The sequence below is a fragment of the Sinocyclocheilus grahami genome, unplaced genomic scaffold, assembly GCF_001515645.1.
Source record: "Sinocyclocheilus grahami isolate Dianchi unplaced genomic scaffold, SAMN03320097.WGS_v1.1 scaffold1741.1, whole genome shotgun sequence".
NCBI classification, from domain to species: domain Eukaryota; kingdom Metazoa; phylum Chordata; class Actinopteri; order Cypriniformes; family Cyprinidae; genus Sinocyclocheilus; species Sinocyclocheilus grahami.
In genome coordinates, this window is record NW_015506920.1 from 25100 (window position 1) to 45364 (window position 20265).

At 39.3% G+C, this 20265-nt stretch overlaps 1 protein-coding gene across 1 annotated transcript; it reads right to left on the minus strand.

Annotated features, from left to right (window-relative positions):
- Nucleotides 1–313: 313 nt before the first annotated feature.
- On the minus strand, nucleotides 314–19938 carry LOC107572377 (uncharacterized). The gene is made up of 5 exons (XM_016258813.1): nucleotides 19863–19938; nucleotides 17771–18029; nucleotides 17550–17583; nucleotides 16361–16505; nucleotides 314–995 (listed from the first exon to the last, which is right to left on the minus strand). Exons 1-5 carry the CDS (start codon nucleotides 19903–19905, stop codon nucleotides 640–642), a joined length of 837 nt encoding a protein of 278 aa, XP_016114299.1. The 5' UTR covers nucleotides 19906–19938; the 3' UTR covers nucleotides 314–639.
- Nucleotides 19939–20265: the final 327 nt, after the last annotated feature.

A 20265-nucleotide genomic window follows, 5' to 3' on the forward strand; every position in this document is an offset into this window, starting at 1 on the left:
TATGATTATTTTTGCAGTCATAAACTACATCAATGTCTGACATACACAAAATACAACTTTTTAACCCTTACATTTCAGTTGATAAATAAGAAATAAAAAATGGGTTAAGAGTTCTAAGAGACAGCAACATCATCATCAATGTCATTATTATTATTATTATTATTATTATTATTATTATTATTATTATTATTGTGAACATACTGTATATTATATATGAATCATGCAATAGCCACAACATGTGAGTTGGACGAATCACACAAAACCTGCCAAGGAGATTTCTGGAACATATTTTATACAAAAATAAAAATATAATAAATAGTGTTTTGTATAAAGGGGAATGTGCTAAATTCTCATGAAGATAATACCAAAATGCATAAAATCATAATGGTCCTAAAAATAGGCTTCATTTTCCAATATAATCAGTTGCATTTTCACATGTTCTAATTCAAACTGTTTTCTGTCTTCTACTGAAAAGAGATTGACAAACAAACTTTGTATGCAGCATTGCAACATCTTATAACCAATGAATGTGTATGACTTTTCCAGTTGTTTGCCATCAAAAAATTGACAATTTTTAAATGTCCATTTCCAACTTTTCCATGACTGTGGGAACCCTGTGAATAATGTAAGTAAATTCCATTAAAAAGCAAACCCTCCACAGTCAAAAGCATCAAAATCAGAGTCTCCCTCAAAGTCGAAGCTGTTAAAGTGTGGCGACTCTATGGCTTGGCTGCAGGCGTGGTAAGAACTGCCTCCCCCCATCTCCGAGAAAGCTGTGGAGTGGGTGATTTCAGGTGCATGGACGGCCATGTTAGAGGAGGTGGGTGGACAGGAGTTCAGGTATCCCAGTGCTGAGGATGCAGCTGCTCCACCCATCAGCAGACAGACCGCTCTCACAGCCCGGGCATCGCTGCTGTTCCCGTGGCGCAGACAGTCTGCGGAGCGAAGGGGTGGAGCCACAGTGGGGCTGCGGGGAGGTCGCTGGTTTATGCTGCCTAATGTTCACAACAGAAACAGATGTAGATAAATGAACATCATTAACACGCTGACCTTGTAGGCAGAATCACAGAGGCTGTTCATTATGTGCTGAGTCGAAGTTTACAGAGATCAGAGAGCAGTGGCAGTGCATGAGTCTACTTTATTATTGTCATTTAAAATGCTGTTCCCAATCCAGTTAAGCTGCCACCTTTCTCCGACTAAACTCTGACAATACAAAATGACCAAGCTCAGACATGTTGTTACATGTCGAACTCATATTGGCAAATAGACAAGATTACAAACACTAACATGTTTACAACCTACTAAAACTAACAGTATATCATGGCAAGAACTGAACTACATGAGTGAATTTGACTAAATGGCAGTGATGTTTTAAAACCCAAATTCTGTCAGTCATAACTATCACTGTTTTGTTTTTGTCATTGGCCACATTTGGTTGTGACATTCCAAATTATTGTATACAGTATACAACAGAAGTAAGTCCTTCCCTGTGAAATGCTACTACTATGTAAAATGTTCCAAATTTGTATCGCCTCTCAATAACTGCATTATTTCTAAGGTGACAAGTATAGTAATACCAAGAAAAAAATCAATTGAAACACAGGAGGAATAGATTGAGCCACACTACCACTAATCAGAGCTAAACAGCCAAAGCAAACGGCCAAAATCAAGAGTTTTGTAAGGGTGGTTTCCCTACAGTGGTTCAGGCTGTAGGATTGTCAAATGACTAAAGAAACATTATCAGCATGATGGTTTAAAACTTTAAATTTCTTGTCTATTGTCACTCACTTCTGTTTATTCCATTGATGGAACTAAGTGCAGTTAGAACAGCAACATATGTGGGAGGGGAGAGTATTGCTACAATGAGATTATTGTAATGCAATAAGCAGCACAAGTATCAAAACTACTTTGCTTTTAATTTTAGTTGAAAAAGTTTTATAAAAGTAATGACTTATGGTTACACTTGAAATGGCTACAAAATACAGCTATGAGATAAAACTTTGACAGTTGATTGTACCCAGCATGTACGTACAGCATTGGATTCCAAATGGCCCTTTCCAAAAGGAAGAAAGAGTTGGAACGGTAAAACTACCCATAATCCTGAGGTGAGATCCAGCAATCAGGGGTACATTTCCCAAAAGCATAGTTAGCCAACACTCTAAAAAATGCTGCGCTAAATATAACCCAGCACTGGGTTAAAAAAAGACAAACCCAGCTATTGGGTTGTTTTGACCCAGTGGTTGGCAGAGGAGGGAAGTACAGGGGTCAGAAAGTAAAAGTCCTGCCATATGTTTATTCCACTCATGATCTCAGACAGCTGATTTCACCAGAGGTGGAACCAAGTCATTCCTTTCACATCACAAGCAAGTCTCAAGTCAAATCCCAAGTCCTTAAAGAGTTAAAGTTAATGAGATAATTAAGTGACTGTGACGACCCGACCAGTCTTGGGTTAGTAAGGCCGATGACAAGAATAAAATTTAAGAAATAATTTAGCTCCTGTCCTGTCCCAGCTCACAATGACCACAATAGAGGCTTATTCACAAGCGAAAAAGTTTGTTTATTATATCTTAAATTGATGTTTGGAAGCACATCTCTTCAGACGGGGATCCAGGCCAAAATAACAAACCAAAGGCAAACTAACTAAGAGTTTAGAGAAGTTAGAGAACAAATAAAAATTCCCAAAAGAAATACAGAGGTCTTCCCTAACGCCCTCTCTGGCCAAAAAAACAGGAGAAAACGACGTTCACAAAATAAATGGAAGTCCCCAACCTACTGCTTCAGAAATAACGAATACTAGCTAACAACCAAAAACTCTTAAGGATCGGATTACAGAGGACTCAAATATAGCTTAATCCTTGCAGTTCAGGAAACGGTGTTTCCGCAGCGCCACTCAGAATGGTTACACACATTTTCTTCCACAGCAAGTCAATAACACCGTCATTTAACAGCACTACACAACCAACTGTTGTCTGGGGCAGGAGACAGAGGACGGAACGGCACGACACCCGCGGCGGAGCTTCACGACGCACACACTACAGAAGCTCTCCAACGCTGCTCTGCTTCCCAGTATTTAAACGCTCCGGTTCACCACGCAATCTCCTGCAGCTGGTCCCAATCAAGCGCTGCCAGATGGGGAGAGGGAGAGACAGAGAGAGGGAGAGAGAAAGACAGAGAGAGAGAGCTGCGCACAATCCGTAGCTCACAATACAACATATACAATATATATCAATGCAAATAAACAAAAATAATAACTTACGTCGAAGGACGTAACACCCCCCCCCCCCCCCCCCCCTTATAGCAGTGCTGCATCTGAGCGTTTTCTGCACCTTTCTTATAAGGTATACCCAAATCAAACTCCTGTAAAATCAGTGCCCATCTCATTAAACGTTGGTTGGAGTTTGACATACGAGACAGAAATGTTAAAGGGTTATTATCTGTGTACACTATAATTTGATTACCAGAGTTTAGGTACACTTTGAAGTGTTGGAGGGCTTGAAGTAATGCCAGTGCATCTTTTTCTATGGTGCTATAGTTCTGTTGACACTTAGTAAACTTTTTAGAGAAATAACTGACAGGATGTTCAATGCCAGCATCATCAGCTTGCATCAGCACCGCACAGGCGCCGCGAGCACTTGCATCAACATGCAGAGTGAAAGGCAAAGCTAACCTAGGGGCAGACAGGATTGGAGCATTGCACAGCAAATCCTTTGCAGAGCAAAAGGCAGACTCACACTTTTCACCCCACACGAATTTTCGATCAGTGCTAAGGAGATCGGTAAGGGGCGCAACCACTGTGTCGAAGTTCTTACAGAACCCCCTGTAATAACCGGTCATTCCTAAAAAACTTCATAATTCATGTTTATTAGTAGGTGATGGGAACTCCGCAATAGCTTCAACTTTTGCACTTACAGGTTTTACCTGGCCCTGCCCAACTAGTTTCCCGAGGTAAGTAACTACAGCCTTGGCGAATTCACACTTACTGAGGTTAACGATGCCTCAGCTAAGCGCTTCAAGACTGAATTCAGGATGCATAAGTGGTCGTCCCACGACATGGAGTAAACCACTACGTCATCGAAATAGACTTCACAGTTCTGTACTTCAGACAACACAGTCTGCATTAATCGTTGGAATGTGGCAGGTGCGTTACACATTCCAAAGACCATCACCATATATTGCAAAAGTGGAGACCTCGGAAGCGCGCGGTGTTAACGGGACCTGCCAATAACCTTTGAAAAGGTCAAGCTTGGTTACATAACGTGAAAAGCCCACTTGGTCGAAACAGTCTTCCATTCTGGGAAGAGGGAAAGAGTCAGCTTTAGTTATATTATTTACCTTGCGGAAATTAGTACAGAACCGAAGGGAGCCATCAGATTTGGGCACAAGAATGCAAGGCGAACTCCATGGGCTCTGACTGACGACAGCAAAACCATTACGCACCAAGTAATCTACCTCATCCTTCATTACTTGACGTTTATACGGGTTAACTCGGTAAGCATGCTGTTTTATGGGCGTGCTTTGACCCACATCAATGTCATGCACCAACATGTTAGTTTGAGAGGGAACATCATTAAACAAAGTGGGATACTTGTTAACCAATTCAATAATATCATTACGGTGTTCCTCAGACAGATATGAGAGATAAGTCGGCAGTGTGGACAGAATGACAGAGTTTGAAAGCCTCCCACAAGAGGTTTGAGCATCTTTGCCAATTAAACCATCTACCTTCGGCATATAACCAGCAGGCAGACCAACAACATTCATTGCAGACACACTGTTAGCTACAGGGTTAACACCAGATCCATTTCGATCAATACTCACATACTCCAGGATTGGCATGCGGTGAGAATCTTTAGAAAGGAACTGTTCATGGATTAACTTCAAAGGTCCCCAAACGTTATGTCCGAAGACAAGTTTGGCGGGGCTGAACCCTAAGGACTCTTGCACAGTGCTTCTTACAGCCAGCATTAAAAGGGGCAATCTATCCACCCAGTCTTTACCAGTTTCTACACAATACATGCGCAGCATTGACTTGAGCGTCTGATGGAAGCTACCTAGCGACTCTGGATGATATGCGCTTGACATTTCATGTTGTACTTGCAGTTCTTTCACCAACTGTTCGAACATGTTCGAGGTCAAATTCGTTCACCGATCTGTTTGAATTACTTTTGGTAACCCGAACATAGAGCAGAACTTAACCAACTCTTTAATCCCTGCCTTTGTGGTGATAGAACGCAGAGGCACGGCTTCCGGGTAGCGCGCAGTTGTACACATTATTGTGAGGATATATTGGTGACTGGACTTAGCTTTAGGCAAGGGGCCTACACAATCAAGGATGAGTCTTTCGAAAGGCTCTCCTATAACAGAAATAGGTTGAAGCGGAGCTTGAGGGATCACCTGATTAGGCTTACCGGGAAGTTGGCAGATGCGACAAGACCGAACAAATGCGGAGTGCAAAATGCCTAGCAATACGATCATGGGATTTTGTAACCCCAAGGTGTCCCGAGCAAATATGCTCGTGGGCCAGTTTCATTATTTGAGTTCGATAGCCGGTAAGGAGAACGACCTGATAAACTCCCTCACGTTCAGAGTCGGACGGCTTCCACCAACGCATGAGCACACCATCGTCCAAACAACAACCTACCGGCGCATCTGAAATTTGCTTTCTATCTGCAGCAGCACTGATACATTTGTTCAATGATACATCAGATTTTTGAGCAGCAAGTAATTGAAATATACCCACTTTTAAGGGAGTCTCATCCTCTTTCAAATACTCATCACCTTGGGGCAGTTGCGGCTGAACAAGCAGTTTACCCTCCGGCGAAGAAACCAAGAACGAACTGGAAAGATCAAGTACATCCTCAAATTTTTTATTCTGGCGCGAGTCACAGCGCACAACGGAAAAAGAGAAGGGAACTGAGACAGCGCGTCATCTTGGCCGCTTAAATCAGGTTCTGTAGACACGAAGACTTTGGTTCCAGCCAAATCATTAACTTGGATCATGTCTACGCCCTCCACAGGTAATTGTGAATGCACACCGATTCTCACAAAGCCAGAAATAAGGTCAGATTTCAAATGGATAGTGTGCAGTGGCACTGAAGTGCAGCCCATTTCGATACCACCAATGAGCACATTGTTACCGGTGTACGATTTTGATGAGAATGGCAGCGTATTTTCCAGTATGATTGACTGGGCGGATCTTGTATCCCTCAACATTACAACAGGTCTAGGATCAGAAGAATCTTCTGGGAGCGCTACTGTACACGTTTGCAGAAACGACTCGAAGGTAGAGGGATTTGATCACAAACTGAACCGTTGAGGAACAGAGGTAAGAGGTAAATGCTACCCCTTTAGGCTTACCACCTGCTTTCTGCTGCCAAGCTTTACAGTTTGAGATCAATTGGCCAGGACCTGAACCACTTTTTCTATCTGGCCATTTTGAAACATTTTTCAGCTCACTCGCAGGCCTGAAAGAACTGTTCCCTTTATCTTTCACTACATCCACGGTGGGGAGAACTTTCGAAACGCGCACAGGGAAAAATATGGTTTTATGTGTGAGCACAAATTCGTCGGCCAGAATGGCCGCACCAGACAATTTAGAGACCTTCTGCTCGTTTAAATGCACTACCATGCCCCCCGGCAGGCAGTTTTTATAATCATCCAACAAAATCAGTTCTTGCAAATCCTCAAGTGTTGTAATTTTGGTAGAGAGACACCACTTCTCAAACAACGCTTTCTTTTCACGTGCAAACTCCACGAACATCTGCTTGGCTGTCTTTGAACAAGCCCTGAACTTCTGCCGATACGCCTCCAGTATCAGTTCGTAAGCTTGCAAAACAGCCAGTTTCACAACGTCATAATTTAGTGAATTTTCAATTGGCAAAGTCGCACAAACTTCTTGAGTTTTGCCAACAAGATTGCACTGCAACAGCAATGCCCACGTATCTCTGGGCCATTTTAATTTAGCCACGACCTGTTCAAAAGTCACGAAGTAGGAGTCCACTTCGGTTTCACAGAATGGAGGTACAAGTTTAACATACTTACCTACATTGAAGTCAGGTTGCCCAACCTCAGAACTACTGGAAGGGGGCCTAGTGAGCGGTGGTGGGACTGGTTTACTACGCAGCATTTGAGCTTCCAGATCTAGTTTTCATAGCCTGATATCCCAATCAGACTTTATCGCACTTAATCGGAGCAACCGTGTTTTGTGTTCCTGTTTCTTTAATGCGAGATCTAATTCCTTTAAACGAACAGTTACCATCGGGTCTGCTACCTGCGGAGCTTTTTCATCGCCTACCGAATTTGCATCGTCAGATGCGGCCTCTCCGTCAGTCTCTGACTCGGGACCTTCTGTTACAACATGTCCAGGTAAAACGCCTGCTTCCACTAACTTATCGTGCAACTCGTCCTTAATGACTTGTTTCTTTTGCTCTTTAGGAACAATTAAATTATAAAATTCCGCTATCAAAATTAAATCCTTTTTCCTACATCGATCAAATTCTTCTAAAACGGGCGAGAGAGTAAATTGAATTAAATCGAATTCCATATTAAACCATATGAATTTCCTCCCCTACTTAAAGTTCAAAAACAGCCAAGCAAAAATGGTTAAGTAACGAATAGAATAAACGAATGGATGGACGAGGCCCCAATTGTCACGACCTGACCAGTCTAGGGTTGGTAAGGCCGATGACAAGAATAAAATGTAAGAAATAATTTAGCTCCTCTCCTGTCCCAGCTCACAATGACCACAATAGAGGCTTATTCACAAGCGAAAAAGTTTTATTACACCTTAAATTGATGTTTGGAAGCACATATTTTCGGAAGGGGATCCAGGCCAAAATAACAAACCAAAGGGAAACTAACTAAGGGTTTAGAGAAGTTCAAATTGCCTAACAAATAAAAATTCCCAAAAGAAATACAGAGGTCTTCTCTAACTCAATCTCTGGCCAAAAAAAGGGGGAAGGGGGAGGGGGAGAGAGCTGCACACAATACAATATATATCAACGCAAATAAATAAAAATAATAACTTACATCGAAGGACGGAACAGTGACTAATTAAATGATGATTGTGAATTAGTGATGAACACCTGCTGTTAACAATCAACATCATTGAAGACAAGAGAAACACAAAAACTGCAACTGGCTTCAGCCACAGCCTTGGATGAAATCAACTGGAAAAAAACAAAAACACACACACACACACACACATGATAGCACCATAATTGTGGTAAAGGTTTGCTTTAGTTTGTCTCTTGACCCTTTTAGGAACTTAAGGTAATTTCTTTCTAAACAATTGCAATATTGTTTCACAGCAAACATTTGTGCATTGCTGAATCAAAAGCTTGAAGTAGTAGTTTAGCTTACACTTTCTGCTTATAACTCATTTGAGTGAACATCATGAAGTGGTCTCTCTCTTTGCTTTATTAACTTGCATTCAGCTATTACAGAACTGCAAAAAAAAAAGTCCCATTAAACAAATGCCACTGTAATGCTTCAATTTTGAACAAAACGCAATAACTATATCAACTCAGGCTTTTAGACATGAACACTTATCATACGATCCTCAACAGTCCTGACAATAATTTTTCATACTGCAGGGCATGATGGGAGTTTTTACTATGGTGTTACCCAGCATGCATTGAAGCATGAAGCATTTTGTTGATTGTCACCATTGTTGAGATTCATATGCTGGTTCTTGATGCCTGTGTGTGTCGAAGTAATACAGGACTTCAACTTTTTATATGCATCACAAAGATTAAAAATTAATTCACTTTAACTGTTAGAGCAAAACTTTGCTTGCATGCTGTAGTTTCACAAGATTGTTAATGCTAAACATGTAAAAGGACATTTAATTTTGAACATAATCAGGCCAAACGATGCATTATACTTATGGCAGTTAATCAACACATTACATCGCTGTATGTGAAACACACCCCAGAGTTGTTGTTACCATGGAAACAAAAATTGCAGCAACAGATCACCTATTGCACTGCAATGACCTGAGTTTCCATATACTCTTAAAAACTTATTTATTTGTGTTATTTCATTTTTTATAGTTTACTTTGTAATAAATTTAGTTATATATTGCATTTACATATAATCAATTGTTTATAATTAATAGTTCTATATTTTAGTGATGTGGCTGATAACATTAGCATTATGAATAACATAAAGCACACAGTTGTCACAGAAACGCCAAACTCATCAGACCCAATCCCCAATCCAGCACGATCACAGTCACCTGAATATTAATCCTCTGCACCTGTCACCATCCAATCAAGACCGGTACATATACACCTTCACTTCTCACACTCATTGTCTGGTCTTGAAATCTACACAAGACACTTAGAGGACTCTTTCTCCTTTCCGCGATCCTCAGACCTCTCCATCATCTTCATTCTGTGCTTTCTCATGGAAAGATCAGTTTGAACGGTTTACTCAAGCTAAGTAGCTACTAACTTGTTTTCTACACGACTACTCATCAGTTGCCTGCCATTTTGATTCTCTGTTGAATCCTGTTAATAAATATTCTCTTAACGAACCTACTCCTCTCTAATGGTCTTCCATCTTGTGACAACAGTCTTGCACCTTTGAACTGTTTACTGGATAAAAGAGAAACACTTAACATTTTATGTTGATTAAAACTATTTTAATGCAGTAGTTCACGTGTACAGTATTTTTTATAGAATTTCTGGTTTCACTTTTTTTTAAGGTGTCCTTGTTACAGTGTAATTATACATGTAAGTACAAAGTAATATTAATTACCTACATGTAATTACTATATGGTTAGGATTAGGTTTGGTTTAGGGTTACTTGCATGTAATTATGCATAATAAATTGTTATTATAATAGTAAGTACATGTAACATGTGAAACAAGGACATCTTAAAATAAGGTGTTACTGAATTTCTTAATCTTGGTTAATTTGTTAATGTTTTTCTGCATTTCCCCCCCTGCATTTTACTGATAAATTTTTTTTAACACTAAGAGCTTGATATGTTAACATTAACAGATGCTTTATGAACTATCATAAATCATATATGGTACTTTTTATAGAATTTCTTAATCTTGGTTCATTTGTTAACTAATGTTAATTTGTGCATATATATATATATATATATATATATCACATAAAATATATATTTTCTTTTTTACATTTAGTCATTTAGCAGACGCTTTTATCCAAAACGACTTAGAAATGAAGACAATGGAAACAATCAAAATCATCAAAAGAGCAATGATATGCAAGTGCTATAACAAGTCTCAGTTAGCCTAATGCAGTACACGCAGCAAGGTTTTTAAGAAAAATATATAATAAATAAAAAGAAATAGATTATAAAAAGAATATAGCAAGCTAGTGTTAGAGGTCTTTTTTTGCTTTTGTTAATTGTATAATAAATGAAAAGAAAACAGACAGAATACAAAAAGATTAGAAAGCAAGTGTTTTTTTGTTTTTTTTAAAGAAAACCACCAGCAAATGAATAGAGTCTAAAAGGGACAAGTGTTTTTTTTTTTATTTAAGGATAGAATTAGAATAGAGAGTGCTAGAGTTAGAGGGTCAAATAAAGATGGGAGAGATGTGTTTTAGCCGATTCTTGAAGATGGCTAAGCTCAGCGACTCAGCTGCTCGGATTGAGTTGGGCAGGCCATTCCACCAGGAGGGAACATTTAATTTAAAAGTCCGAAAAAGTGATTTTGTGCTTCTTTGGGATGTCACAAAGCAACGTTCACTTGCAGAATGCAAGCTTCTAGAGGGCACATAAGTTTGAAGTAATGAATTTAGGTAAAGGGGTGCAGAGCCAGTGGTGGTTTTGTAGGCAAACATCAATGTCTTGAATTTTATGCGAGCAGCTATTGGTAACCAGTGCAAACTGATAAACAGAGGTGTGACGTTCATTCTTTTTGGCAGAATTAGAATAGAGAGTGCTAGAGTTAGAGGGTCAAATAAAGATGGGAGAGATGTGTTTTAGCCGATTCTTGAAGATGGCTAAGCTCAGCGACTCAGCTGCTCGGATTGAGTTGGGCAGGCCATTCCACCAGGAGGGAACATTTAATTTAAAAGTCCGAAAAAGTGATTTTGTGCTTCTTTGGGATGTCACAAAGCAACGTTCACTTGCAGAATGCAAGCTTCTAGAGGGCACATAAGTTTGAAGTAATGAATTTAGGTAAAGGGGTGCAGAGCCAGTGGTGGTTTTGTAGGCAAACATCAATGTCTTGAATTTTGTCCGAGCAGCTATTGGTAACCAGTGCAAACTGATAAACAGAGGTGTGACGTTCATTCTTTTTGGCTCATTAAAAACTAATCTTGCTGCCACGTTCTGGATTAATTGTAAAGGTTTGGTAGAACTGGCTGGAAGACCTGCCAAGAGAGCATTGCTATAGTCCAGCCTGGACAGAAAAAGAGCTTGAACAAGGAGTTGTGAAGCATGTTTCGAAAGAAGGGGCCTGATCTTCTTGATTTTGAATAAAGCAAATCTGCAGGACCGAACAGTTTTAGCAATGTGGTCTGAGAAAGTAAGCAGATCATCAATCATAACTCAAAGGTTTCTGGCTGTTTTTGAAGGAGTTATGGTTGATGTGCCTAACTGGATGGTGAAGTTGTGATGAAACGATGGGTTTGCTGGAACCACAAGCAGTTCTGTCTTGGTAAGGTTGAGTTGAAGGTGATGGTCCTTCATCCAGCAAGAAATGTCTGTTAGACAAGTTGAGATGCGAGCAGCTATCGTCGGATCATCAGGATGGAATGAGAGGTAGAGTTGAGTGTCATCAACATAGCAGTGGTATGAAAAGCCATGTTTCCGAATGACAGAACATAATGATGCCATGTAGACAGAGAAGAGAAGTGGTCCAAGAACTGAACCCTGAGGCACCCCAGTAGTTAGATGTTGCGACTTGGACACCTCACCTCTCCAAGATACTTTGAAGGACCTATCTGATAGGTAAGACTCAAACCACTGGAGTGCGGTGCCCTTTGCCAATAGGGTTGACAGGAGGATCTGGTGGTTAACTGTGTCAAAAGCAATGGACAGATCCAGCAAAATAAGTATTGAAAATTTGGAATCCGCTCTTGCCAGTCTTAGGGCTTCAACAACTAAGAGCAAGGCAGTCTCGGTTGAATGCCCACTTCTGAAACCAGACTGGTTGCTGTCAAGGAGGTTGTTCTGTGTGAGAAAGGCAGAGACTTGGTTGAACACAGCTCGTTCAAGTGTTTTTGCAATGAAAGGAAGAATGGAAACCGGTCTGTAGTTCTCTAAAAGAGATGGGTTAAGGGCAGGTTTCTTAAGTAGTGGGGTTATACAAGCCTGTCTAAATGTTGAGCGAAAGACACCAGTGTGAAGGGACATGTTAATGATGTGAGTGCAGGTTAGTGATGCGTGGATGGCGGTTTTATCCATGGGCGCTGCGGATAATCCGCGGATCGGGTGGGTCGGGTAATAAAAAAATGCATTTTGATTATTTGCGGGTGAGTTGCGGGGTGGATAAAATAAATCATTAATGATGCAAGTATTAACTACATTTTCTAAATTATGAACGTTTTAAATAGGCTACAGAAATTTAATAAACTGTAAATTAACATTAAAAGTTATTCAACAAAACATTATTTAGTCAAGAGCAGTAAGGGATTTTCTGTCTTTTGTTGTTTGATTAACATTAATTAAAGACGGCACAGCTTTATTAGGCTGCTGTCACAAGACCTATTTCACGGATCCAATACTGATACTCATGCATTTTATTTTGCAACTGTTTACATTAACTTAAGACAAAACCGACAGTACTTTCTAAATTTGGTACTCGCAGTACGCGCTTTGGATGTGACTGTGAGCGCGCCTCTGGAGAGCGCGAGTACCGAATGGCTTAAAAAGACGTGAAAATAATACATTTTTGTGACGATGCAACAATGACCGATTAGGCAATTGACAATTCTGTCAACTGTCCCGAAACGCGAGCTAAAGTCTTCTATCGCAGAGTGCAGCAGCCCTAGATGCGTCGATGTGAAGCGAAAGTCAGAGAGAGAAGACCCGGTACAGCTGAATCACTTACGCTGTTTTCATCTGATGGTTTGTGTGGATTTATTTACTCATCTAACCTACACGCTATATTGAATAAAGGTTTTGCAGTAATTTCCCTAATTTTAAAGTCTAAAGCTGCGGGAATGAGCAATGCGATGTATGCGCAATCCCGCAATGAAATTCAGGATCTGATTAAACATAATTCTATTATACAGAGACTTGTGAAATAGATTTTCATTACTTTTCAAAAACTTTTTGAGTTTATTTATTCTTACAAAACTTTCTAGGCCTGGAAATTGCTGTTCAATGACTTTTCCAGGTTTTTCACGACCGTACAAACCCTAATGTGATGATCGGATACGGGGTCGGGTGCGGTTATCTAAATCAGACAAAAATACAGGTGCGGGCGGTTGGCGGGTGGATAATTTATTTGAAGCTGCGGATTCGGGTGACGTTTTAGCTCATCCGCGCATGACTAGTGCAGGTACAACTACAGGAGAAATGGCTTGAAGGAGATGAGATGGAATAGGATCAAGTGGACAAGTAGTAGGATGATTAGAAAGGATGAGTTTGGAGACATCTGTCTCAGAGAGTAAAGAGAAGGATGTGAATGAGTGTATGTTTGCTGGTAAAATGTGCTTGACAGATTGTGGTGTTGAGAATTATGCACTGATGTTTTTAATTTTATTAATGAAAAACGTGGCAAAGTCGTCAGCTATTAGAATTGATGCAAGAGGGGGAGGACAAAGGAGTGAGGAAAATGTTTTAAAAAGCATCCGAAAGTTAGACAAATTGTTAATTTTGTTATGGCACTATGTCCTTTTAGCAGTGGAGACATTAGCAGAGAGGGAAGAGAGGAGTGACTGATACACATTATGGTCAGCAGGATTTTTGGATTTACGCCACACCCTTTCAGCAGCCCTGAGCTTAGAACGATGTTTGCGGAGAACATCAGATAACCAAGGGGCAGAAGGGGTGGTACTGGCTGGTCTGGAAGACAAGGGGCAGACAGTGTCTAAACAAGATGTAAGAGTGGAGCAGAAAGTATCAGTAGCACGGTTAGCATCAAAAGATGCTAACAGTTTAGGGAAGGAAGCGAAGATGAAACCATAGCAGATAGCCGGGAGGGTGAGAGTGAGCATAGGTTACTTCGAATGATGACATGTGGAGGGGTATGTGTTGTGTCAGGAACCATGATGAGGTTAAGAGTGAGGAGTAAGTGATCCGAGGTGTGCAGTGGAATAACCAGTACATGATCAGTGGAGCAGTGTCGTGTGTAAATAAGGTCCAGTTGGTTGCCTGATTTGTGAGTAGCAGTAGTTGACTCTCTGTTGAGATCAAATGATGCAAGCAGAGTGTGGAAGTCTGCAGCCTGAGGTTTATCTAGGTAGATGTTGAAGTCTCCAAGCATGACTAGGGGAGTACCATCCTAAGGAAAGGTTGAGAGCAGCACACCTAATTCATCCAAGAAATTACCTAGTGGTCCTGGGGGTCGATAAACATCTACAAAATGGATTTTAAGAGGGTAGGTAATAGTAACTGAATGAGATTCAAAGGAGCTGTTGATACCCAAAGATGGTAAAGGATTAAATTTCCAATCATTAGAGATAAGCAGACCAGTACCTCCACCTCTTCTAGTCAAACGGGGGGAGTGAGAAAATTATTGGACAGTGCTGCAGGTGTAGCAGTGTCCTCTGGTTTGATCCAGGTCTCTGTCAGGGCCATGAGATTTAGCTTTGAATGACTAATAATAGAAGTAATGAAATTGGCTTTGTTTACAGCAGACCGGCAATTCCAGAGACCAATAGAAAAAGAAAGTAGTGTATTAGCAGACATAGACAAAGTGTGCAGGTTGTTAGGATTGCGCTGCCTATAGTGTGTGAAACGTGGTTTGCAAGTGGTAGTGAAAGTAGGGATCTGGAAACACATAGTAAGAATTGGTTATAAAAACTGAAACAGAAGTGAAACAAGTAGTAGGAAAAAGAATGAATCAAAAGCGATACTTATATCCTTTGCCGGTGGAGTCGCACGGTAGAGTCGATGGTCTTAACACTCTTCGGTCTTCATACGAGGAGGGCTTAACAGGAGGGCTGCCGCAGTATACTAACCTTTTTTTATACCCATCGGACAAAACAGAAATTCAGCTGAACACACTTTACTGTTTATCACAACAAAGGTCTAAGCAAGCGCACAACACTGACAAGGTATGCGATAGAGTACGAGACCAAACACAACTTCAGCATGTCTCAAAACGGTAAACAAACAAGCGTTTCCTAGCAAGGACAACTGCGCTAAACACTAATGAGACAAGAAATAAATACACTTACAATCTGCTTTTAACTTCCACTGATTGACTGCTTCTCTCAAAGAGTATTTCTTTACACTGTCTGTCTTTTGCTAGCGCTTGAACACACTTTACTGTTTATCACAACAAAGGTCTAAGCAAGCATGTTGCTATATATACTGTATATAGCTTCTATGGAAAAGATTTGTGTTTTAAATTAAATATTAGTGTTTGCTGTGACTCCATTGTAGTCTTACGGCAACCGCCATTTTAAGAGAGACCTAAATGCTGCACATAGCAGAAAGAATAAGCAGAAAAACATGCTTAAACATGCTTAACAGATTACAGCATAGAGATAGAGAGAGAGAGAGAGAGAGAGAGAGAAAGAGAGATGGTAGTCAGGATCAGATGAGACGGAGGAACACTTCCTCCTTAACTGTGACAAATACACATCCGAGACTCAATGTACAGTCAAATACAGCAGAACATTCCTGAGTTCAAGTCGCTCCATGAACACGACAAATTAAGAATATTACTTGGTGAAGGACCTACTTCCTCTTTGGTAGCACATTATATTTATAAATGCCACAAGCTAAGAGTTAAAGAGTGAACACATCTGCATTAGTAGTACCATCGATGTTTATATAAATATATATATGGATGTATTTTACATGTATTTTTGTTTTGTTTGTTTTTATTCTGCTATGTACAATGCTTTGGCAATATGTACCTAAGTATATCATGCCAATAAATCAATATGAATTGAGAGAGAGAGAGAGAGAGAGAGACATCACAGGAGACTGTTTGTGCAAGTGTGCTCTTATAAAAAACAAAACCATGGACAGTGATGATTTAATAAATACCATTATCATCAAGAAGTGGCTTCATAACTTCATCTGTGCCTACAGCTGCTCTACTGTAGATGCTTGACCATTACAGGCCTTAAGTGAATTAACACATGAACTTATTATAACTCATTATCATTATTGTTGTTGACCAAACCATTTTTGAGGTTACATTTACGTAAACTGCCATTGACATGAATGTTAATGTTAAAGGCTAGTTAGCACCTCTGTGTCTGAAGGAGTTTTCTCTGGAGCGGACTCGGGGGGATGAGGGGTCTTTGTCACTAGAGATGTCTGGAAGTGGCTCTCTGTCCGTGATGCATGGTGTGATGCTCTGCTGTCTCTTCAGGGCAAGTGGTGAAGTCACACCCTGAGCAGAAAGAGGGTGCCCTTGAAATGAGCAAATATACTGCATACGGAGTCCTCATGAAAAAGGATTTCTATTCCAAAGATTAAGGATGGCAAAGTGTTCGGCTTGGCCGTCATGACAGATTGCAACACTTATCATTTATATAGGAACTTGTGAAGGCACTGCCACATGACATATTACATAACATTAATCGAGAATAATCCTGCTGTTTGGCCCCATATACAAGGCATTTGAACTGCATTGATGGGCAGTGAATACAATGTTGTTTTCCTTGTAAAAATATACTTAATATGCCAAGATTGCAAATTTTGGAGTGCCATAAAGAAATAATACTACTACTACTACTAATAATAATAATAAGAAGAAAAATAGATTTGAAAATTCATGTAAAGTCTTATCAAATGTCCATTTCATGTATGTGACAAGACTTGCCAGAAATTAAATACTAAACATAATATAAACCTCTCAAAAAAGTAAAACTAAATGTTATCAGGACACAAAACATTTTTGGAATTATTATATTTTTATTTCTTATATTTATATACCCTTACATTTATATGATAAAAAAATACAGTGATATTATTACATTATATTATATTATATTATATTATGTAATAATATTATTATTATATTATTACAATTTAAAATAGCTGTTTTCTATATATTGTATCCGTGAATATATTGTAAAATTATTAATTGTAGAATATATTGTAGAATATTGTAACATTTTCAGCATCATTAATCCAGTTACATGATCCTTCAGAAATCAGTATAATATGCTGATTTGCTGCTCAAGAAGCATTTTTGATTATTATCAATGTTGAAAACAGTTGTGCTACTGAATGTTTTTGGGGAAACCGTGAAACACTTTGATCAATTTAATGCATTCTTGCTGAATAAAAGTATTAATTTATATTGCATAAATGGGGTCCAAAATAATAAGACCACATATGAAAATGCTTATATGTGCATTATTTTTACTAACTGTATATTTGTAACTGTATCTTTCTGTATATTTGGTGGAAATGAAATGTAAGAACTTACCTCTTTCACCTTCCTGAGTATCTTCAGCCACTGACTGTTGGAGACAAAAACTTTTACTTTTTTAACATTCACTAACATTTGCTGAAATTTCTCTAAACATAAATCAACATCCATCAGCTGGATGTGGTAAAGTGCACACACAGAGTGTTGTCCACAAAGGATGACGGCACAATGTCTAATAAATAGCTAATGCGCCTGATTTGAGTTTGACATGAACTCACGTGCATTCATCTGGACTGTCTGACAGTAGGAGGAGGAACTTGTCTTGGGGCAGGATGAGGGCGAAGCAGCTGTCTCTGCGGCCTCCAGAGGGCAAACGGGGCAAGTCCAAGATTTCTTTACCCTCCACTATGGACTCACAGTTACTCTGCAGCGCCACCACCTGGTCCGGAGGTGAGTCTGCATCTCGGCACACCATCAGATTTCCTTCCACCGTCAACACCAGGTACTTTTCCTTCCATTGCTTGAACATGAAGCCCCCTTAGAGAAAAAAAAGAGGTGCACAATTTTTCCCCATTTACAAAAAAAAAGTGTCTAAAATTTTATTCATTGCATTGTATCTTTTGAAAAAGTTACTGCAAAACCTTCTAACAATTATATTTATTCCACTTCAGGCTGAAAGTATCAGGTTCATGGAGATACTTAAAATACTGTTAGCATATATGTTTTTTTTGGGGTCATGCATTTCTTGGGAATCAAACCCATGACCTTGGTGTTGAGCTACAGGAAATTATATATATATAATTGTTTTTTTTTCTATGGTTTCTGTTCATCATGGCTTTTATTAGGGACATGTGCCTTTGATTTGATACTGAGTGCGTTTACATGCATCTTCTTAACCCAGTTATGCTTAATGAACTGACAATGCATGTAGTCAAGTAAATGCATTAACCTGTTTTCCTTTATCGTAGTAAGGTCATAAACGGCTTTCGCCCAGCATGTAAATGCATTAACCTGCTTTCTGTCAGTTCATTGAAGTGCGCATGTGTGATATGTGAGAGGAACGCATCCTTACTGTCGACTTAAGCACAGTCAGACAGAGCAAACATTTTGCAGTAAGGGAGGAGGAAATATACAGCAAACTTAGACACTTTCTTGACCCAAAGAATTATAAAAATGTGCTCTCATCTCGTGCAGCAGAAATAGAAGTGGTGCAAATCAAATGCTGCATCATAAGAGGATAATATATGAGCTGTAAGTTTCCCGCTGACATGTTGCAATGCTCTTCTTCAGTTTTTAACAATTTATATAAAATGACAACCAACATAACAAATTAAATACTTGGAGTTAGATATGGAAATTATGTTGTGACGTCACTACCAGGAAATAAACTGATTTATTAATAAAGTCTTGTAAACGCGGTTTACTTGCATTACCGGGTTTGCATGTAAACTGGGACAACAGGTTATTTCAGTAAGCTGATTTTTGTGAGTTATCAGTGTATTAGTATGCATGTAAACGTGCTCTCTGTTATTATAGTCTGTTAAACTAAGTTGTTATGAATGTTGTCATTGTCATCCCCATCATCATCGTTATTTGACCTAAATACGAGACATACAGAGGCTAGATGCAATATGGACAGGTGGAGCTGACACACTTTATGCTGTGAAAGCAACAGATGAAGAGCAAAAAACAGATGATAGATGATTTAAACATCAGGTGGACTGACATTAAAGTATAATGATGGGTATCTATTTTTCGATGGATATGTTGTGTAGATCACTGCAATTGAATAAATGTGCAATTTTATAAACATGTCTGCTAGCAGAGATGTCATCCTATTATTTGATTGAAATACAAATTTTTCAGTTATTCTACACTGTCTTTTACAAAAGCTGTCAAAGCTAGTGATTTTATGATAAATGTAGCATTACATTCTGGACTGAATATCGGCAGTGTGAATCATAATGTCACACTCGTTTAATCTCCATTCAACGTGTCATGATCATTTACAAGAACACATCTCCACTTTTGCATCAGGTAAGCCATTCAAATACCTTTAAAAAGTAGAAAGTTGTAAAAAGTATACAAAGTCTACCATGACTAAAACCAAATAAGCTCAATGAAAATATATTCGATTTACAGTGTCACCAACAATCTGTGCAACATAAAATTAACAAATTACTAGATAGACACTGGAACAAAGCAATAAAGCAACAACAAGAAAATTAAATAATTGAATTAAAACTATTTTCAGATTAATTAATAAGTAGCATAATGACTAGCACACAAATGTGACTAAAACATCAGGGAACAAAATAAGAAACAAAAATAAAAAGAAGAGGGCAGAGGTAAATCAGAGCCAAACTTTACCATATTTCCTGAGGAATCCTCTGTGCACCACTGCCGCGCTCATTCCTGCGCCCAGCCAAGCAGCAGAGATATGAAGAGCTACGGCTTTATTCTCAATTTGCGAGAGAGACAAACACATAATCCGCACTCATTCCAGGGCATTATGGGATTGCAGCGACCGCATCTGAAAGGGAAGGCAGAGCAGTGCTCATAAACATCACATGCATAAGCTGCCAATCATGATCAGAAACCAGAGAAAATCCCATCTCGCTGGAGGTAGGCAAATAACATGTCAGTCTATCAATATAGACTATATATCATCTATATAATGCACAAACTCATCATAACATTGCGCAACAGTAGATAAACACAGTCTGCTTAAACAACACACAAACAATATGTTTCCACATGCTGTGTACATGTT

Bases quoted from the DNA above. Each gene is read 5' to 3' on its own strand.
- LOC107572377 (XM_016258813.1), bottom strand. From the start codon at position 19,905: ATGAGCGCGGCAGTGGTGCACAGAGGATTCCTCAGGAAATATG. The intron at 18,030-19,862 runs GTAAAGTTTGGC...TTTTTCTCTAAG, and splicing joins AGGATTCCTCAGGAAATATG to GGGGCTTCATGTTCAAGCAA. The intron at 996-16,360 runs GTGCTAACTAGC...TGTGAACATTAG, and splicing joins AAACTCCTTCAGACACAGAG to GCAGCATAAACCAGCGACCT.